The following is a 23,372-nucleotide window of genomic DNA, read 5'->3' as shown; positions in this document are numbered from 1 at the left end:
GCGGCGCCCCAACCCCCTGATTCGCCTTGCTCTGTGTGTGACAGGGGGCGGTGCCCCAACTCCCCTATTGGCCCTACTCTGTGAGTGACAGGGGGGAGTTCCTCAACCCCTTGATCGGCCCTGCCCTGTGCGTGACAGGGGGGAGCTCCCCAACCACCTGATGGGCCCTGCTCTGTGCGTGACAGGGGGCAGCGCCCCAACCCCCTGATCAGCCCTGCTCTGTGGGTGACAGGGGGTGGTGCCGCATCCTCCCCATCGACCCTGCCTTGAGTATGACAGGGGGCGGTGCCCCAACCCCCAATCGGCCCTACCCTGAGTGTGACTGAGCGTGGCATCGCAACCTCCCGATCCGCTCTACTCTGTGCATGACAGGGGGCGCGCGCGGCGCCCCAACTCCCCAATCGGCCCTGCTCTGAGCCCAACCAGGGGCTGCACCTAGGGATTGGGCCTGCCCTCTGCCACCCGGGAGCAGGCCTAAGCCAGCAGGTCGTTATCTCCCGAGGGGTCCCAGACTGCGAGAGGGCACAGGCCGGGCTGAGGGATCCCCCCCGCCCCGTACCCCCCGAGTGCACAAATTTTTGTGTACCGGGCCTCTAGTAAAAAATAATAAATTTAAGAAAAGCAAAATTTAACCCACAAATCCTAAAACTAACTATTGCACGAAAAGACAAAAAAAAAAATAATAACTTGAAGAATATCTCTTTTAAGATTGCTTATTAAACATCATCTAGAAAAAACCTAGATGATTTAAAAAAAAATGTACTAACTACATGATTTTCAACTAACGAATATTTTGAGTCCAGTATGCATACTTATGAATTTTGAATAAATCTATTCAATGTCAATATATTAATATTGTAACACTACCCAAAGTATGTCATGCGATGTTATTATATACTAGAGGCCCGGTGCACAAAAATTTGTGCATTCGAGGGGGTCCCCCAGCCCAGCCTATGCCCCCTTGCAATCTGGGACCACTTGGAGGATGTCCACCTGCTGGCTTAGGCCCGCTCCCTGGGGGATTGGGCCCAAGCTGGCAGTCAGACATCCCTCTGGCAGCCTGGCAGCCCTCGGGGGATGTCCACTTACCAACAGGGAGCAGACCTAAGCTGCAGTTGGACATCCTTATTGCTGCTGAGGAGGCCGGAGAGCGTCCCACCACCACCATTGTGCTGGCAGCATTCAGCGTGGCCTGTAGCTAAGCAGAGCTCCCCCTGTGGGAGCGCACTGACCACCAGGGGACAGCTCCTGCATTGAGTATCTGTCCCCTGGTGGTCAGTGTGTGTCATAGTGACCAGTCATTCCCAGTCATTCTGCTGTTAGGGTCAATTTGCTTATTACCCTTTTATTATATAGGATAGAGGCCTGGTGCATGGGTGGGGGCCAGCTGGTTTGCCCTGCAGGGTGTCCCGGATCAGGGTGGGGGTTCCGCTGGGGTGCCTGGCCAGCCTGGGTAAGGGGCTGGTGGCTCGTTGCAGCTGGTCACACCCCCTTCAGGGTGGGGGTCCCCACTGGGGTGCCTGGCCAGTCTGGGTGAGGGGCTGATGGCTGTTTTCAGGCTGGCCACACCCCCTTTAGGGTTGGGGGTCCCCACTGGGGTGCCTGGCCAGTCTGGGTGAGGGGCTGAGGGCCGTTTTCAGGGGGCCAAGCACTCCGGCGACAGAAGCTCCCAGCCTCTTTTTTCTTTGCTTTTTTTTATTCTGGGATTTATTTACCTTCTATAATTGAAACTTTGTAGCCTTAGGTGGAGCTCAGAGCTGGCCGCAGCAGGGGGGAAGCTTGGCTTCCTCCATCACTGGAGCAACCAAGCCTCCTCTTGCTCCAGCTCCGTGACTGCCGGCCGCCATCTTGGTTGGGTTAATTTGCATATAGCCGCTCTGATTGGCTGGTGGGCGTGGCTTAAGGCATAGGAAAGGTATGGTCAATTTGCATGTTTGTCTTTTATTAGTGTAGATTATTCAAATAAAAGAATTCTGTGGTTCAGATTTTAAAACACTACATTTCTTTCCCATAGGACTACTCAGAGCCTTTAAAAGACTAATAATAGGAATTTAGAGACCTCAAAAGAGGAAACTTCATGCAGTATTTCCCTGCTTTTGTAACCATGAATGGACTAACATTTTATGAAATACAGTTTGATAAATTCTGTACTGGGGTTGATGATAAATCTATAATATAAAAGGAAAACGTGAGATGGCTTCCTATGAGTCAAGCCTTATTATAATAAATACCCATACAATGAACACTAGAGCATTTTAAAACATTGATAATTTTGAAACAGAGATAAGCTTCAAAGAGTGTTTGATATAAGAAAATCATTTAAAATAAAAAAATTAAAATATTGCTTAATTTGGCCCTGATATACTATGATTTATTTCTACCTTGGCATGATGGAGGAGTGAGTGCAGGAAGAATAAGTAAAAAAGGAGTGGGGGGAAAGAAGAAAATCATTTACAAAATTGATTTCTTAGCTACATCAAGGAATTTCAACTGAATTGGACTCCTACACAATATGAAATGTTTTTCAGAAGGTTTAATTACAGGATTCTAAATGATTAAAGATCATAAATGACAGAATATGTAGAATTGGACAAGATTAAAAATATAGACAGCCTTTGCGAAAAATCCTCCTGAGAAAACTATTGTAAGAAAATACACAGATGGTGTAGCCTGGGTTACTACAGAGGCAATGATAAAATAAACAGGAGCAAAAGTGAATGAAGTTACCTTCTCCCTTGAGTAAAGAGTTATTCTACTCCAACTCCCAGCACGTCTCAATTGTTCAAATTAAATATATGCTTACTCACTAACTCACACAGTGAAGCCTGTCATGCTGGCATGTAAATGTCCATATTCACAGTGAAAACCAGGTAAACACTTCAGTATTATCAAATTATAATGACTGCACATTTTCATAACCGATGACACATCTCTGTGAGGGCAATCATCACCTCTTGAGTGAGACCCGTGTATTATGGCTACTTAGCATGGGGATGCTGGTGACAGGAACATCAGTGGACCACCAATGACTAAGCATGGACAGGCTGGGCCATGGACTGGGTGCTTGAAAGCTCATGATAAAGATCGGCATCCCCATCTTCTGGGAGTATCATCAGCAAAAAGCATTTATTATCATACAGAAGTAGGAATTTGTGCCCCAAGTCAGGGACCAGACACTAACTGGCTATTAATTCAGTGTGGTGGAAGAATATGGAATAATCTTTCCTAACACACATAGAAGTATACCAAATAAAAAGAGGAGATATAAAGAACCTAAAATGAATATTAGAAACAAAAATTGTATATAGTAAAATGTCAGCACTACAAAATGAAAAAAGAAAGTGGAATGGCTTTTGCTGAAAAATCTTTTACTATATTTGAGAAAAATATTCACAGTCCTCTAGCTATTAAAATTTTGACTCTAGCTCATGGCAACACAATGTAAATATGAAAATGATGCTGCAGAATCTTAATAAAAAATTATACTTGTTAGGAAGAAAAGGTTTCTAAAGATGTATCAATCTTTCTCTTGACCAAGGGTGCACATTTATGGCATGACTAGCTGCAGTTGAGATACAATCTGAGCCCATACAGACCAGATCAAAGCTAACTGGACTCTGTGGAAAATGAACTCATGATCTAGATTTCATCAGTCATGATCTAACCAACTGAGCTAATGAGCCATATAAAATACATGTTGGCATGAGATATTTACTTTGAATCATTTCTGTGCTTAAATGGGTCATACAATTTTAGTCAACTTTAGAGATGCTGTTTTCCCAAGGTTTTGTGAATAAATTGACTCACTGGTCACACACATTTACCTATTATGTAGAAAGTCAGTGGTGAGGTAGTTTAAAAATACACAAGGCAATATGCAGAATTTAGAGTCTATATAGGAGAGAAAAATGTAATAGAAAATAACTATAGTGTAAAATTTAACAGCAATAATTGATGTTTATTGAGTATTCACTATTTCTCAGATATTACACAAAGCACTTCTGATAAGCTAAGTATATTCATCGCATAGAGAAAAAAGTGAAGCAGGTTGTGTAACTTTCACAAAGTCACACTCTAGTAATCTCTCACTCTGCCTTGGACTAATGATAAATGACTGTGATAGATATTGCAGAGCTAACTCTCCCAACACTCATTCCAACTACCCTTTTCCCTTGCCACTTTCTCGCATATGGACACGAAAGCTACAACTCTTATTCCCAGATTGCTGGCTGCTAACGATTATGAGATGACACAGTTATGGCCAATGAAATGAAAGCAAAAGGGAGCTAGGAGTTTTTGGAAAAGCTTCTTTCTCTCCCCACAACCCCTTTCTCCCTCTTCCTCGCCCTCTCTATCTTTCCATATATATAATGTGATATATGATATTATGGATATATATTATATGTAATATATATATACTCTAGACCAGTGGTTCTCAACCTTGGCTGCACATTAGAATCACCTGGGAATCCTTTTAAAATCCTGATTTCTGGGCCTTATCCTCTGGAAATTCTGTTTCTTTGTTATGGGGTGGGGCCACAACATTAGTAACAAAGAAACAGAATTTCTGGAGGATGAGGCCCAGAAATCAGGATTTTAAAAAGATTCCCAGGTGATTCTAATGTGCAGCCACGGTTGAGAACCACTGCTCTAGACAGAAGAGAAAAGGTGAAAAAAGATGTTTTCTTTTTATAAAGCAAACATTATCTTCATTTAATAAACTCTGATATTTAAAATACAAGTCAATCGCTTCTCGGCCTTTTGGCTAAGATCAAGTGTAGTATCTGTTCTTATCAGTTTAAAATACAAGTCAAACATCTACATTAATAAGAGTCCTCAGTTGTCAGGAGTGCTTCAGAGGCTGATTTTTCTAAGTACCAGATAGGAGGGCCTGTATGTATAATAACAGCAAAAGATCTCAGAGAGTGTGCAAACACAGAAGGGAGGCAGTTGGGTCCTGAGCAAATGACACTACACAGTGCACTTGTCTCATGGCCAAAGACAATGCTTTTTTATTTCAGATGAATATCAAATAGTTTACTTATACAAAATAGTAATTTTAAAAAACTTACTCCTAGTAGTTCAGTGTTGTAGAAATTAGATATTCATATTTCAAATATATGTTTTCCTCATAAAAAAAAGAGCAAAAAAAAATATTCCTGGAAACATTCCCCTTTGAACTATGCAAGAGACAACTGAAGTCCTACATTAATCAAGAATTTCATATATATTTCATTATATTTGGATTTTGTGTACCATATATATACACACAGTCCAATTATACATATACTGTGTGTGTGTGTGTGTGTGTGTGTGTGTGTGTGTATCCGGCCAACTGGCTGACTGGGCAGTAGCTATGATGTACACCGACTACCAGGAGACAGATGCTCAACACAGGAGTGGAAACCACAGGCATGGGAACATGGAACAGACTGATTAATCTCAGAGGGAAATGGGGGGTGGGAAGAGATTAACCAAAGATCTTATATGCATACTAGAGGCCCAGTGCATGGATTCGTGCACCGGTGGGGTCCCCCGGCCTGGCCTGCACCCTCTCGCAATCCAGAACCCCTCGGGATGTTGGATAGACAGTTTCAGCCTGACCCCTGCAGGCCTGATCCAGACAGGAGGGAGCCTGATCCCCGCAGGCCCAATCCCCACAGGCTGGACCCGGATAGGCAGAACCCTGATCCCTACAGGCCCGATCCAGAGAGGAGGGAGCCTGATCCTGTGCATTGAGAGTCTGTCCCCTGGTGGTCAGTGCACGTCATAGCGACTGGTCGACGGGTCATTCGGTCACTTAGGCTTTTATATATATATAGAGAGAGAGATAATATACAATCCCGTTCTACACTGTGCAAATCCCTAACACTATGTGGTGCAAATATAAAATAAGCTTTATTGAAGAAAATCTTACAGGCTGACATATAGCAGAGGGAGCACAGCTGGACTGGATACACCATGGTAATTGCTCTGTAGAAGATCTCTGGCCTCAAATGGGAGAATTAAAAAGACTCCCACATGAACTTACATTGCTCCATTGGTATAGACAGTATCGCTTCCTTCCACATACTGCACCTGAGCTGGGTAGACATGCTGTACCTGTTGCACAGTCTGTACCTGCTGTACCTGAAAAACAAATATTAGGACCTTGGTGAGTGATAGATATGAGAAAATGTACTACATTAGATTTATCTCAAATATTTTTCTAGGTTGGTGATCAATGTGAGAATGGCTTAGGATGTGATCTGTAACATCCTTCAAAGACAAGTGAATGTTGGTTGGGCCCAGATCAACTGCAGCAATAAGGCTGAAAAAATTCTATAACATTCCTATAGGTATATAGGTATATACACACTTCAAATAATTAGGGTGAAAATTCTGAAAGCTTTTCACTATTTTGAAAATTTAGGACTTCTCTTCCCCTGGGTTGTTAAAGCTAAATTTATTTTTTAATTAAAAAACTCATGATGGAAAATTTCAAACACTTAAATACAGAATAAATATGACAACAAAACTCATTTATTCATCATTTTATGTAAATGTTTGTCACAGGACCTCATCTTTCAACCTCTCAGAGGATTATTTAAAAGCAATTGCAGAGACTACGTTATTTCACTGGTAAATACTTCATTTTGTTTATAAGAGATAAGACCTATTTTTAACATGAACACAATACTGATATCACCTATAAATATTAGCCATTTCTTAAAACCATCTAAAATCCAATCATAGTTCAAATTTCTATGATTATTCCAATGTCTTCTTATTGTTGCTTTGTTCAAATCAGGACCCAGACAAGGTCTACATATTACATTTGTATCTTTCCCATCTTTCTCTTTTAATATATAATAATAATCTATGATAATGAATGTGTAATATGCTAATTAGACCAAATGTCCTTCCAGACGACCTTCTGGATAAAGCTAGGGCTGCGAGGGAAGCCTGGGTCCCGAGTGCCTGCTGGTGGCCGGAGGGAAGCCTGGGTCCTGGGTGCCTGCTGGCAGTTGGAAGGAGGCCTGGGTCGGGTGCCAGAGGGAAGCCAGTGCTGGCAGCTGGGAGAAGAAAGGCCTACTCTTGCACAAATTTCGTGCATCGGGCCTCTAGTCTCTAATATTTTCCCATCCTTTTTTTTCTTGACTAGAGGCCCGGTGCATGAAATTTGTGCATGGAGGGGGGTTCCCTCAGCCCAGCCTGCACCCAATCCAATCGGGGACCCTTCGGGGGATGTCTGACCACCAGTTTGGGTGCAATCCCTCAGGACTCACCTCTCTGCCTGCCTGCCTGCCTGCCTGATCGCCCCTAACTGCCTCTGCCTGCCTGCCTGCCTGATTGCCCCTAACTGCCCTCCCCTTCTGGTCTGATTTCACCCCCAACTGCCTCTGCCTGCCTGATCACCCTTAACTGCCCTCCCCTGCTGTCCTGATCTTGCCCCCAACTGCCCTTCCCTGACAGCCGGGTTGCCAACTGCCCTCCCCTGCTGGCCTGATCTTTCCCCCAACGGCCCTCCCCTGCCGGCCTGATCTCACCTATTAACTGCTCTACCCTGCTGGCCTGATCACCCCTAACTGCCCTCCCCTGCCGGTCTGATCTCACTCCCAACTGCCCTCCCCTGCAGGCCTAATCTCACCCCCAACTGCCCTCCTTTGCTGGCCAATTTGGGTCTGATTGGTCAGTTTCTATGCCAGTCAGCATCTCTGGGCCTATCAACAGGGCCTGATCTGAAAGGCAGGGCTGATCAGCAGCCCTGGTGGAGGCCTGGAGAGAAATGGAGGTGCGGCTGTTGGCCAGGGTGGGAGAGAAAGAGAGGCAAGTTCTGATTAATGGCTGCCACAGAGGCTACGGATCAGACACTGCCTCTCTCTCTGCAGGCCTCTCTCTGGGCCTGATCCGCAGCCCCCTAGGCCCATGGTTGGCAAACTGTGGCTTGTGAGCCATGTGCGGCTCTTGGCCCCTTGATTGTGGCTCTTCCTAAGCCTTTGGAGTACCCTAATTAAGTTAATAACAACGTACCTACGTATATAGTTTAAGTTTAAAAAATTTGGCCCTCAAAAGAAATTTTAATCGTTGTACTGTTGATATTTGGCTCTGTTGACTAATGCGTTTGCCGACCACTGCCCTAGGCAGTCAGTGCTGGGTTGGACGCCAGCAGCAGCTGCAGTCAGTGCTGGGTCACCTCGGCAACCTTCGGTCGTAATAGTCGTTAAGTCCCTGGCTCTTTATTATATAGAATAGTAGCCTGATGCATGAAATTCGTGCACAGGAGTGGGGGGGGGTGAGGGGTGGGGCCAGACCCCTCAGCCCGACCTGCACCCTCTGTCATGTTCCGGGACTCCAGCTACTCTGGGCCTAGGCACAGGCCTACAGGTTTAGGGTGGCCTGGCTCCCGAGGTCCCATTTTATCAAGAGAACAAAGTCAGAGTTAGTTACAGCCCTCACCGAACCCAGTACAGTGCATCTGTGCATACACCTGCCTCGTTCATGTGCCTGCTTCGCCCTACTGAATTACTAACATCTTGAGGACATAACTCTGTCTTATCCTGCTTCACGTTCAGTGTCTGGCCTGGTGCCACGGTACTGAGAGGGTTTGCTGAGTGAGTGAATAATAAGTGAATGAGTGAATGAATGAGCGAGTAAGTGAATGAGCAAGCAGCTACAGGGTGGGAACTTCTGCCGCGTTGCTATGGTGACATGGCAGAAGTTCCTGGCTGCCTGACGCCCACACCGGGAAGTTACCAGCGCCCCTCTCCTAGCTGCATAGTTCCCGCCCTGCTCCCAGCAGTGGCCCGGCACCCCTCTCCCGGCTGCTTAGTTCCTGCTCCCAGCGGCCTGGCGCCCCTTTCCCGGCTGCTTAGTTCCTGCTCCCAGAGGCCGGGTGCCCCTCTCCCGGCTGCTTAGTTCCTGCTCCCAGAGGCCGGGTGCCCCTCTCCCGGCTGCTTAGCTCCTGCTCCCCATGGCCCAGCGCCCCTCTCCTGGCTGCTTAGTTCGTGCTCCCAGCGGCCCGGGGCCCCTCTCCTGGCTGCTTAGTTCGTGCTCCCAGCGGCCCGGCGCCCCTCTCCTGGCTGCTTAGCTCCTGCTCCCAGCGGCCCGGCGCCCCTCTCCTGGCTTCTTAGTCTGTGCTCCCAGCGGCCCGGCACCCCTCTCCCAGCTGCTTAGCTCCCGCCCTGCTCCTGGCGATCCAGGTCCCCAGCCACTCCTTCAGAAGAGGCCAGGGCAGGTGGGAAGCTTGGCTTCCTCCATTGCGGGGGCGACCAAGCCTCCTGCTTGCTCCAGCTCCATGACTGCCAGCCACCATCTTGGTTGGGTTAATTTGCATATAGTTGCTCTGATTGGCTGGAGGGCGTGGCTTTGGGCATAGCAAAGGTATGGTCAATTTGCATGTTTGTCTTTTATTAGATAGGATTGTTACTTGTTGAAGAGACTGGATTATTTATCGTGCAGAATTTCTGGAATTCTAGATTTGGCTGATAGCATCTCTGAGATGAACTTTAATAAGTTCCTGTGTCCCCTGAATGTAATATAATCTGGTAGATCATGGGCCTTGAACAGGTTCAAAATTTGAAAAGCTGTGTACTTCCCATGGCATCGTATCAGCTGCCATGTAAAAACCAGTTGTCTCTCTTTTTGTAATCCTATATAAAAAAAGTCTAATATGCAAATAGAGCGACCAGTGGAACGACCAGTCACTATAACACGCACTGACCACTAGGGGGACAGACAATGCAGGAGCTGTCCCCTGGTGGTCAATATGCTCTCAGGGGGAGCGCCGCTCAGCCAGAACCCAGGTTCACAGCTGGCGGTGAGGAGTGAGGGGTCCCAGCCTGCAAGAGGGTGCAGGCTGGGCTGAGGGACCCCACCCCCCAGTGCACGAAAGTCGTGCACCGGGCCTCTAGTGTTACATATAATCAGTGGGATCAGGTGTTGTCAGCTGAATGCATGTATTATGATATTCCCTATCTATGTTTTACCTGAAGATATTAGTAGCCAATGATGATCATTTTCTAATCACAGTAATTTAATTAATAATGGTTGCAAGCTTAGTTAGTCTAATTCTGCAATACATTTTCATTTATTAGTAGACTTCTATAATGAAATTCCTCTCAACAATAATTTCATTACTTTGAAATAGGGTTGTATGGGAAGAATAAGGTAAATACATGATTCTTTTCTTGAGCCAGTACAAAGAGTGATGACTTTATCCCCTAGCTCCCTCCCAGTGTAGTTTTGCAATGGATTTTTTTAGTTTGCTTTGTATCCTTATGATTCTTGGCTTTTGAACATATTTGATGCTTTTTAATCATAGAAGTTTTTCTTCTAAAACTGTTCCATCTTTGACAAATGGTAGTCCCTTCAAATTTAATCCTGTTTCTTCTGACATGACCACAGTAATCTTTAATTCTCCTGCTTTCTGCCATAAGATGGTTCCAGATTTATCTCTTACATTTCCTGTCCTAGATATTGAATTAACCATTTCTTCAAAGAGCCTGGCTCCTACTAGCAAGGAGAAATATAAGTATAAAAACTGTTTAGGAAAGCAATTTATAAATAGGCATCTTGTTTGACCACTCTGTGATTTTTTTCTACAGAAATACCTGACATCTAAGGAGGCGCTGTTCAATATTATTAAAGAATACAGTCTATAAGAGCAAAAAATTAGAAGAAGAAACCTTAATGACTATTAAAAGTGGAGTAATTAAATAAATTATAGGAAAACTATTCTATAGAATATATGGCTGATGTTAAAAGAATAAAGAAAGATTGATATGTACTTTAACAGCAAGATCCAAGTAGAATCTCTAGGGCTGAAAAACACAATATCTGAAATGAAAAATTTACTGAATGGGGTTAAAAGCAGATTATATAATGCAGAAAAAATTACCAGTCAATTTAAATACCTACCATAAATAATGAACACATACCAAAAAATGAGGAATAGAGCATTAGTGAACTATGAGATAATATCAAATAGTCAAACATGTAAGCGAAGTCCCAGAGGAGAAGAGAAAGAACAGAAAACATTAAAAGAAGAGAACTAGAGCCCTAACTGGTTTGGCTCAGTGGACAGAGCGTCAGCCTGTGGACTCAAGGGTCCCAGGTTCGATTCCGGTCAAGGGCATGTACCTTGGTTGCGGGTACATCCTCAGTAGGGAGTGTGCAGGAGGCAGCTGAATTGATGTTTCTCTCTCATCGATGTTTCTAACTCTCTACCCCTCTCCCTTTCTCTCTGTAAAAAAAATCAATAATATATATATATATATATATATTTTTTTTTTTTAAAAAAAGAAGAGAACTAGAAACTTTTCCAAATTTGGTTAAAAGTATAAACATACAGATCTAAGTGTGTATACAAATTTATAGATACATCCACATCAAAGAGCATCAAAGTGCCAAAAATCAAGAATATGGAGAAAAAATTTAGAGTAGACAGAAAACGGACACATTATATACAGTACAGGATAACAGCTATTATAATGACTGCAAATTTCCCCATCGAAAATTATGCAATGGAGGAGGATGGGAAAACATCTGTAATACTCTCAACAATAAAGATATCTTTTAAAAGTAAGCCCAAGACAGTCAAATAACATCTTTATAGTCATGAGAAGAAAAAAGCCAACCTAAACTCAGTAACCAGTGAAATGTCCTACCAAAAAAAGGGGGAAATCCAGTGAAGGTAACGACAAAGTTTTTCAGGCAGAAGAAAAATAATAACACATAGGAACTGAGATCTATACAAAGAAATGGAAGCATGAGAAATAATGTTTGTAGGTAAAAGTTTTTTCTTTGTTTTCTCATCTTTCCATTTCTATAGATATCTGACTATGTAAAGTAAAAATAATAGCAATATATAACTGAGTTCACCGCATATATACAAGTGAACTGGATGTATCACAAAAATATCACAAAGGATGGAAAAGGGAAAAGAAAATACACTTTGTAATATTCTTATATGTTAAGTGGTATGATATCACTTGAGCACAGGCTGTGTTGAGAATGGGTAAAAATGTGAGATCCAACTTCATGCTCTTTGCAAGAACACACTTTAAATACACAGATAGAAAGGTTAAAAATAAAGAGGTATGAAAAGATAAACTTTGCAAACACCAACCATAATAAAGATGGACTGGTTATATTCATATCCGTCAAAATAGACTCTGAGACAAAGACAGTTACCCAAAGATAAATGTTTTGTCAAGAAAATTATCAAGAATAATAAATTCGCCAGGGCCGGTTTGGCTCAGTGGATAGAGCGTCGGCCTGGGGACTGAAGGGTCCCAGGTTCGGTTCCGGTCAAGGGCGTGTGCCTGGGTTGCGGGCACATCCCCAGTGGGAGTGTGCGGGAGGCGGCTGATCGATGTTTCTCTCCCATCAATGTTTCTAACTCTCTAGCTCTCTCTCCCTTCCTCTCTGTGGAAAATCAATAAAATATATATATATAAAAAAAAGAATAATACATTCTATGTTTTGGCATCAAGGAACAGTGTCAATAACATGAAGCAAAAACTGAGAGGATTGAAAGAGAAAGCAAACAAATCTACAGTTACATTCTTTATAAATGACAAAAGAGGGAAAAAATCAGTAAGAACATAGAAATTACCAACCAACTTGATCTTAATGATGTTCATATGACAATCCACATAGCAGCACAATACACATGCTTTCTAATGCACCTGAACATTCAGCATGAAAACTCTAATGCTGAGCATTTAAACAAATCCTAACCAATTTAAAAGGATTAAAATACAGAGTATTTGATTCACAAACAAATCAAATAAAAATAAAAGACAAAAAGATACCTCAAAAAGCTCAAATCTACACTAATAAAAGAGAAAGGTGCAAATTGACCATACCTTTGCGAAGCCCACCAGCCAATCAGGAGTGAGCATGAAAATTAGCGGAACAAAGATGGCAGAGGCCACAGAGCCAGCCAGAGCAAGTGGGAGGCTTGGGTCGCCCCTGGCAACAGAGGAAGCCAAGCTTCCTGCCCGCCCAGGCTGGCTGCCGAAGGAGGAGCCTGTGGGTGGCGGACATGGATGCGGTCTGGGTGGGTGCCAAAGAAGGGGCCTGTGAGCAGAGGACATGGAGCCGGCCCCAGTGGGTGTGCTAAAGGCTTAAGTTGCCATCACCCTGGCCAGCCGCCGAGGGAGGGGCCTGCAAACAGCCCTCAGCCCCTTACCCAGGCTGGCCATGACCCCATGGGGTGAGGGTCCCCCAATGGGGAGCATGGCCAGCCTGCAAACAGCCATCAGCCCCTCACCCAGCCTGGCCAGGCACCTCAGCAGGGACCCCCACCCTGAAGGGGGTGTGGCCAGACTGAAAATAGCCCTCAACCCCTCACCCAGGCTGGCCACGCCCCCCAAGTGGGGACCCTCACCCTATGGGGTCGTGGCTGGCCTGCAAACTGTCCCAGCCCCTCGCCCAGGCCAGCACCGTCCCCAGTGGGGACCCCCATCCCAATGGGGGCATGGACAGCCTGCAAACCACCACAGGCCCCTAGCCCAGGCTGCCCCTCCCCCCAAGGGAACCCCCAACCTGATCTGGGACACCCTTCAGGGCAGACCAGCCGGCCCCCCACCTGTACACCAGGCCTCTATCTATACTAATAAAAGGGTAATAAGCTAATTAGACTGTGAGACCTTCCAGGTGTTCTTCTGGACAAAGCCATGGTGGCAGGGCTGAGGTAGAGGCAGTTAGGGGCCAAGAGGAGAGAGCAGTTGTGGGTGATCAGGCCAGGATGGGACGGCAGTTGTGGGTGATCAGGCTGGCGGAGGGAAGGGGGGGCAATTGGGGGCAAGCAGGCTGGCGGGGGGTGGGGGCAGCTGGGGGCGAGCAGACCAGCAGGCAGAGTGGTTAGGGGCAATCAGGCAGGTGAGCGGTTAGGAGCCAGCAGTCCTGGATTGTGAAAGGGACATCCATCAAGGGGTCCAAGATTGAAGAGGGTGCACGCTGGGCTGAGGGACACCACCCCACCCCCGTGCACGAATTTTGTGCACCAGGCCACTAGTATTTATATAATGAGCGATACACTTTAATATAATCTATGATTTATAGAAATCACAAGGGGAATTAGAAAATATTTTGAATTAAATGGTACTGAAAATATAGTATATCAAAATTTACAGAGTATAGTTATAGCCGTGCATAGAAGGAAATTTATAGTTTTTTAAAATTTATTTTTATTGTTGAAAGTATTATAGATGTCCCCTCCTCATCCACCTCACTCCTACTCCCTCCCTAGGCCTTCCCCATACTATTATCTGTCCATGGGCTATGCATATAAGTTAATTGGTTAATCTCTTCCCATTGCCCTTCCCTCTGAAATATGTCAGTCTGTTGCATGCTTCAATGTCTCTGGATCTATTTTATTCTTAAGTTTATTTTATTCATTAGATTCCACATGTAACTCTTTATTTTGCTTAGCATAATACTCCCCAGGTCCCTCTATGTTGTCTTAACAGCTGCATAGTATCCCATGATGTAAATGTACCATAGCTATTTTATCCACGTATCTACTGATGGGCAGTTGGGCTGTTTCCAGATCTTGGCTATCTATAGTAATAAAAGCGTAATATGCTAATTAGAGTGGACATCTTTCCAGACATTCTTCCGGACAACTTTCCAGATGAAGCCGGGGCTGTGAGGGAAGCCCGGGTCCTGGGTGCCAGAGGGAAGCCGGTGCTGGCCAGGGGAAGGAAGGCCTACTCTTGCACATACTTTGTGCATTTTGTCCCTAGTTGTAAATAACACTGCTATGAACAGAGGGTGCAGAAATTCTTTCTGATAGGTGTTTCTGGCCTCTTAGGATATATTTCCTAGAACTGAGATCACTGGGACAAATGGCAGTTCCATTTTTAATTTTCTGAGGGAACTCCACACTGTTTTCCATAGTGATTGTATATTCAATAAAATAATGTGGGGATAAGTGGACAGATGCATACAAAAATATAAAAATGAAAAAAACTAGACCACCAACTTATACCATACATAAGAATAAACTCAAAATGGATAAAAGACTTAAATGTAAATCAAGAAACCATAAAAATCCTAGAAGAAAAAATAGGAGGCAAAATATCAGACATCTCACATAGAAGAATTTTCACTGATACAATGCCTAGGGCAAGAGAAACAAAGGAAAAATAAACAAATGGGACTATATCAAAATAAACGCTTCTGCACAGCAAAAGAAACCAGCATCAAAATGAAAAGGGAACCCACTATAGGGGAGAACATATTTGCCAATGATACATCTGATAAGGGGTTAATTTCCAAAATATATAAAGTATTCATACAACTCAAAAAAAGGAACACAACCCAATTAAAAAATGGGCAGAAAACCTGAATAGTCACTTCTCCAAAGAGGATATACAAATGGACAGGGACATATGCAAAAATGCTCAACATCACTAATTATCAGAGAGGTGTAAATTAAAAAGACAGTGAAGTACCACCTCACACCTGCCAGAGTGGCTACCATCAATAAATCAACAAACAACAAAAGTATTGGCAAGGATATAAAGAAAAAGGTACCCTAGTACACTGCTGGTGGTAGTGCAGATTGGAAAATTTATAGTTTTAAATATTTTTATTAGGGGAAAAACAATGCAATAAATCTAAAGTTTCAACTTTAAGATGATAAAAAATGAAGGACAAATTAAACCTAAATTAGGAAAAAGGAAATGAAGAGCAAAAGAACCACTGAAACATACATTTAAAAAACAATAGAAAAGTCAATAAAATGATAAACATTATGGAAGACTTAGGAGTAAAAAAAGAGACAATTTTGAATACCAAGGATGAAAAGTGAAAAACATGCTAAAGACAAAAAAAAGTACAATAAAGACAAATTAATGCCAATAAATTCAACTACATAGATTAAAGGCTACAAATTGCCAAAGAAAAGGGAAAAACAATATATAATGAAATCGAATACCTTCTCACAGAGGAAATAAACTCCAGATTATTGGTGAATTCTATCAAACATTTCAGAAAGTTAAAAAAAAAAAAAAAAGCCAACCTAAAATAAATGTTTTACCAAGAAAAGAATAAGGGAACACATTCCACTATTTTAACGAGGCTAGCCTTTACCGTGAGACCAAAACCAGAAAGATATTACAAGATGACTACAGAATAATTTCTCTCCTGAACATAAACACAAATATTATCACCAAAACACAGTCCTCCCGGTATATTAGAGGACAATTGGTTCCAGAAACCCCAGCAGTTACCCAAACCCAAGGATGCTGGAGTCCCTTACATAATAAAACTAGAGGCCCGGTGCATGAAATTCATGCGGGGGTGGGGGGGGGGTCTCTCAGCCCAGCCTTCACCCTCTCCAATCTGGGATTCCTCGAGGGATGTCCGACATCCCTCTCACAATCCAGGACTGCTGGCTCCCAACCGCTCATCTGCCTGCCTGCCTGATTGCCCCTAACTGCTTCTGCCTGCCAGCCTGATTACCCCTAACCACTCTCCTGTCAGCCTGATCGATACCTAACTGCTCCCCTGCCAGCCCGATTGCCCCTAACTGCCCTCCCCAGATGGCCTAGTCACCCCTAACTTCCCTCCCCTGCAGGCCTTGTTCCCGCCCAACTGCCCTCCCTTGCCGGCCTGGTCCCCCCCACTGCCCTCCCCTGCCGGCCTGGTCACCCCTAAATGCCCTCCCCTGCAGGCCTGGTTGCCCCAACTATCCTCCCCTGCTGGCCTGGTCACCCCTAACTGCCCTCCCTTGCCAGCCTGGTCGCCCATAACTGCCCTCTCCTGCAGGCCCTGTCCCTCCCAACTGACCTCCCCTGTAGGCCTGGTTCCCCCCACTGCCCTCCTCTGCTGGCCCAGTCACCCCTAACTTCCCTCCCTTGCAAGCCTGGTCACCCATAACTGCCCTTCCCTGCAGGCCTTGTCCTGCCCAACTGCCCTCCCCCTGCAGGCCTGGTCCTCCCCACTGCCCTCCCCTGCCAGCCTGGTCACCCCTAACTGCCCTCCCCTGCAGGCCATCTTGTGTCCACATGGGGGCAGCCATCTTGTGTGTTGCAGTGATGGTCAATTTGCATATTACCTCTTTATTAGATAGGATATATAGGGTGGAGTATAACAATGCATACAATCAGCCTTCTACCTCAGTTCCCAACCATGAATGGAAAATACTGTGGTTTTGTGTTTTTTTTATCTCTTCTTGGTTGAATTCATGGCTGTAAAAACCAGGGATACAAAATGATGACTGCATATTTATTGAAAAAGAAATGCACATGTAAGTGGACATGTGCAGTTCAAACCCAGGATTTCAACGGTTCACTGTACATCTAAACGCTCAATCAGACAAAAGTCATCTATGAACAAATACAAATACCATACAAATTAAATGGTGGGAGTCAGAACTTTAGCACTTAAACAATATTCATTCTGTTTAAATTCTTTAGTGCTTCCCTATCACACAAGATGAAAAAATAATTCAGAATGGAATACAAAAACCTTATTAATGCCTTCTAAACCTTGATGGGAATTTTTAAACATAGCTTCTCTGCTCCTTTATAATTATACATTAAAATTTTGCACATTATTGCTATCTTCTTATAGCTCGTGTTTTTTTCCTACATAAACTATCTCACCTAACAACAGAAAACCACCATTTTCCTTCCAGGCCTCATTAAAAATTTTGTTATACTATAAAAAAACCTTCGGTAACTTATTTTATCCCATAAGAGACTGACTATTCCTTTCTGTTTGCTCTCTTAGGACTCATTAATATGGGTGGTAGCACATGGCTTAGGTTCTCAATTGGTAGTACTTTATGTAGCCAATATGTTGAGGTGGCAAAATCAGTTAATTTGGAAGTAGAACTGATTTTAAGTACTTGTGCTGATAGTTGCTGTCTGTATATAGGGATAACTGGTTTATTTCTTTAAGTTTTAATTGCCTTGTGTGTAAAATAGAAAATATATCTACTTTATCATAAGGAATTTTTGTGAGGATACAAAACTTAAATATAGATACAAACAAAGCATGCCAGGGGTCCTCAAACTATGACCCGCGGGTCACATGCAAATACAAATATTGTATTTGTTCCTGTTTTGTTTTTTTACTTCAAAATAAGATATGTGCAGTGTGCATAGGAATTTGTTCATAGTTTTTTTTAAAACTATAGTCCGGCCCTCCAACGGTCTGAGGGACAGTAAACTGGCCCCCTGTTTAAAAAGTTTGAGAACCCCTGGATAGGCATATATGATCATTATAATATGTTTTGTAAGTTACTGAAATTATTAAGTACTTCAAAACTAAGAGTCTTGCCTTCTACATGTGTGTAAATTCCACCTTTATATCCCACTTGGTTTCAGGCATAAGTATGCACAATATATGTTCACCAAAGTTTCCTTCAAATCATGAAATTCTATAATTAAATCATAAATGAAACTCAGAAAGTGTCAAGAATCTTGGAAAACAAGTCTTGGATAGATGCTGGCTAACTCATCTTGGATGGCAATATATAAATATGTCCCTTGATCACATTGACATTTTATAGCACAATGTAAAAATAGGGCATGATTTTTTACATTATCTACCAAGTTAAGGAACTGAAAAAGTGAAAGACACACGAAATAGTGAAAACAGTGAATAACAGCATATTCTGGAGGATACAATCTTCATTATTATTCAATGTGTGTGGTTTTTTTAAATCAACCACTAGAAACTGGGATGAAGATGCCCTTGAAACAATTCATTGATAAGATACCGCATTGCACATAGTGCTTGAAGTTTGAGAAGGTATTCCTTCAAGGTCATATTGATAGTGGGGGAAGCAAAAAAGAGGTGTGAAAAAGACAGAGATAGAAGAAAGAATATAAAAGAAGAAAAATTACCTTATGTATACATGCCTCATTTCATCAATGAGAAGTTAAGATCCTTGGAAAGTTTTAAGTTGAGGATTTGTTATTGCACTTCCTTCCTTCCTTCCTCCCTCCCTCCCTCCCTCCCTCCCTCCCTCCCTCCCTCCCTCCCTCCCCCCTTCCTTCTTCCCTTCCCTTCCCTTCCCTTCCCTTCCCTTCCCTTCCCTTCCCTTCCCTCCCTCCCTCCTTCCTTTTCTCCCTCCCTTCATTTTTGGACACAGGGCTCTATTATCAATAAAAGTGACTTGGAGAGCTACAGAAATGCTGCCTTCAATCTTAAGTTGAAGTCAGATCCAGGAAGAAATAGGTGTCTATAGACCAGTCTATGGATATTTACTACAAACCCAGTCACAGGAGGAGAATTAGAATGGCAGAATTCTAGCCTACCCGTACTCCTGGAGCAAGTTCACACATAAAGAAGCAACATGCATATTGTTGCTATATTCCCAAAAGTCCAACACAGTGTATACACTCTGTAAATATTTAATAATTACTCAATAATTAAATAATGCCCTGTACCTAGCAAAAGAAATACCCACTGAATATCTATAAAATTTATCAGTATCTTCTTAATGTGGATAAATGTATTAGTCTTTCAAAAATATAATGAAGCCACCTAAGAATGCTTATTATTCCTAAGTGAACTGATAAAATTTTTAATGCCATTTAATGTATCATTAAAAACGAAAGGTGAAATTTTTTAAAAATTTGCATATTTTCTTGCCTAAAATAAACTGTGATTCAAATTTGTTCAAATATTATTTGATACTGTTCTTTATTAAACATTAATTTCTGTTCAAATATTTACTAAATTATTATTTATTATAACTTTATTTTTTATTATATTTGCTGAACTTTAGTGCAGGAACTATTCAAGTCAGCATTCAAGTCAGCTAAAAAAAAGAAAAAAGGAGAAACTAGCATTCTGTAGGCATTTTATTATCATTCCCAGGGACTATATTTTCTATCCATCTTTGTGGAATTTATAAACTGTCATACCTTCCAAGCCCTCTGTGGAGAGGAAAAAAATGATTAAATAAACTGTATAGGAAATTAATTCTCTGAATCTCACTGTCTTTCCCAAAATAAATTTCAGATGTGTTTCCAAAGAGAATACACAAATATCTTGCACCACTTTTGAATTTTAATAAACAAAAAAGTGATGAAAATATGAACTAAAAGGAGATGGACAAAGATGGAGTTAGCAGAAATAATCAACGATTTATATAATTAACTGTCCTATAAATCAAAATAACTTTTGGCTAATTTCTAAAAGGTTACCTAGTATATCAGAATGTTAGAGCAATGAAGTCTAACCATAATAACCTTCTGTACCAGAAATTTATCCATTCTCTACCAACTAAAGGGAAAAAAATTATCCTCAAAATACAAATATATGCAATATACGCAACAATATATTTACACTCAGAGACACAAGATGAATTAAACAATTGAACACTTTCTTACATATTTAAATGAAAGCACCTTTTATTGCCATTCAAATGTAGTATTACAAATACATTTGCTTATTTTTGTACATTTTTTATAATTATCCTATATAATAAAAACCTAATATGCTAAGTGTCTGGTCGTCTGTTCAATCAATCAATGCGTAATATGCTAATGATATACTAAGGCCGCTCAACCGCTCACTAGATGTGCACTGACCAGCAGGGAGCAGACCAGTCACTATGATGTGCACTGACCATCAGGGAGCAGACCCTCTGACTGGTAGGTTAGCTTGCTGCTGGGGTTTGGGTGATCTGAGCAAGACAGGCCAGACATGCCCTGGAGCCCTCCTGTGGCACCTCCCTGACTGGCCAACCTCCTCCATCCCTCCAGGGCCCCAATCGTGCACTGGTGGGGTCCCTTGGCCTGGCCTGCACCCTCTTGCAATCTGGGACTCTTCAGGGGATGTTGGAGAGACGGTTTCTGCCCGATCTCCCAGGCCAGGCCGAGGGACCCCACTGGTGCACGAATTCGTGCACTGGGCCTCTAGTTATTTATAAAATAAGTGAATATCAAAAACAATTTCCATATCATAGGAAACTGTGCTAGCTCAATAGGATCAATTAGTATATTCTGAGGACAAATTTATGCAGTATGTTGTTTTGGATGTGTTTCAAGAAAACGAAAATGAATCATATTTCAAAACAAATCCCTTTCAATAGTAAATAAAACCATTTATAATTGTTAAGCTCATTAGTCAGCCAAGAAAAATACCAGTCTCTTTGTAAAAATGTCTTTATTATGTCAAACTCTTCATTGCCTTTCTCATATAAGAGCATTCCTTACACATTTGGTGGGCACCAAAGATTTCAAATCTTAGTACTAAGAATTGTCAAAAATTGCTTCAAGATGGCTGTAAGAGATCTACAAGAAATATGAGATTATAAAGATGGGATATTAGAATATCTTCTTTAACATGGGAAATATTAGAGGCTGCTATGTGGCTGACCAAAAGTGAAGCAGGAGAGGGATCACATTGAAGTAGCTATTAATAAAAGGCCAGCAGGGACATAAAACATCCAGAGAAACAACTCATTCAATATTTCTGAACCAGTAAAACTGTAGGGAATTGAAGGGGTTGAAGAAAGATAAATAAGAAAGATGAGAGAGCACAGGGTGGGTATGCCAGAAGGGAAGATGCAAGACAAGAAAAAGCATAAAGGAAAAACTAATTTCCTCCACAGGCATGGGTTATGGAGATGGGAACCATAAACCTAAAATGGTGATTTTCAGTCAAGGTTAAAAGTTAAAGTGGGTTATATGTCACAATGCTATTTAATAAATCTTGTCAAGTAGCAATCCTACAAACATTTTGAATGCTCAAAGCAAATTGAAGATAAGGGTATTTATACTTAATGATTACAAAATTACATTGATCAAAGCGTATGGTTAAGCGACAGGACGGGTTGGAAAAATAACGTTAGTTAAATTCTGTCCCATTGGGCTGGCTTACTGGGAAAGAACAAAAAGTTTCCCTATATTTTTAACATTAATTTACAGAGTTCTTCCTAGGAAAGTCAGTAACTACAAAATTCCTGTTTGACCTTATAGGAAGGGTAGTCATTCCACTTGAAAGAATGAGATGAATGTGTACTGTTGGAAAACAGGGTATTGTTCATTTAAATGACAGACTTCATTTTATATAAAAAATGGGATTTGTTTGATTGCATTGTAAATCCACCCCTGGCCCAGTGTTAGTTGATTCTCTCCCTTATAAACTATGCAGCTTCTTCTGTTTTTCACAAACAGGTTTTTGAATATGCTTTTCTCATAGTAGACTGCAGTATAAGTAAACAAATGAGGCTTCTAGCACATTCAAATCAAATAAACATCACAAAGCCTGACTCCTCAACAGGGCTAGAGTTAAACATGACACTCAAACTTTATAGGAATTATTTACTAAAACTGTATGATTGCTGTGGGCAACTAAAAGTTGTTAGGAAAGTGTAACTATTATTGCTACACTTGGACTTCAAGTAGAATCATATGAAGGCTGATGTAGGTCCTGTTCACTCTCTGCACTTCTGACCATATGAAAACCAGGGAATCAACTGGGAGTGAATTTGTTCAATAAATCATCCTTTAGTGCCTGTTATCTATCTCTTCCCAAAATACCTGACTAGCATCAAAGAGCAGAAGCTACTTGAAAGAGGTAAAGAATGCTTCCAAAGGCAAGAGGGGAGGTGTTTCTGGGAGCAGGGATGTAACTCAGAACATATTTAGTTTAGAATGATTTCTCAATGATAAGTTCAATGGATATTACAAAAAATATATAAAATATGTATGTAAGTCAAAAGGAACAAAGTAACAACTACCTCCTACAAGTGAAGAACATTTTTTTAAATCATGATTAATAAAGTCTTAAACATTATTTCCCTTGGGGTCCAGCAGGACTGACCAATACTAAGATTCTACTAAGCTACGTAATTTCTGGAAGGAATTTACTAAATCACACTCTGGTGAGCAGAAAGAGCAAATGAGCTAGGTATACCAACCTTACTGCATATACTATAAATCATACTCTTAATAAAGACATAAATTCTCACTAAAAGGCTTTCTACCTTAGAGAGCTTTACATTTCATACATGAATTAAAACAAAATTAGTTACTTGTACCAACTTATTAGTCACCTAAATCGCTAAAATACATGAAAGGCACTCATATTACTATCATAGCAAGGGCCACGTTAATTTAAGCAAACTGTTGGTGTATCACCTACCTTTTAGCAATATCACAATTTATTTATTTGAATATATTAATAATATGTTACATATAAATACCGTTTCATGAGATTCAAACAATGAAGAAATAATCATAATACAATGTGATTGCTTCCTGCTATATACTCACACCCACTTCTTGCTATTCCCCTTCTGGGAGATAATGACTAACCATAGGATGACATGCATTCCTCCAATCCCCTACCAAGAAATTCACTTTTATATGTATATACTAGGTATGTTTCTGTACTAACCAGGAGAGTTA

The 23,372-nt window shown here is 41.9% G+C and overlaps 1 protein-coding gene across 2 annotated transcripts in view; it reads right to left on the bottom strand.

Moving 5' to 3' along the window:
• Nucleotides 1-23,372, bottom strand: part of RFX3 (regulatory factor X3) — a 277,450-nt gene that overhangs the window by 104,922 nt on the left and 149,156 nt on the right. For both annotated transcript variants that reach the window (XM_081103228.1, XM_081103229.1), the window contains exon 3: nt 6,032-6,129. In XM_081103228.1, coding sequence (XP_080959354.1) covers nt 6,032-6,129 — 98 coding nt within the window. The remainder of the gene's footprint in view (nt 1-6,031; nt 6,130-23,372) is intronic.

The sequence above is a fragment of the Myotis nattereri genome (assembly GCF_964212035.1).
Source record: "Myotis nattereri genome assembly, chromosome: 12".
In the NCBI taxonomy this organism is placed as follows: Eukaryota; Metazoa; Chordata; class Mammalia; order Chiroptera; family Vespertilionidae; genus Myotis; species Myotis nattereri.
The sequence above is the reverse complement of the archived record's forward strand: the minus strand, read 5'-3'. Positions and strand labels throughout refer to the sequence as shown.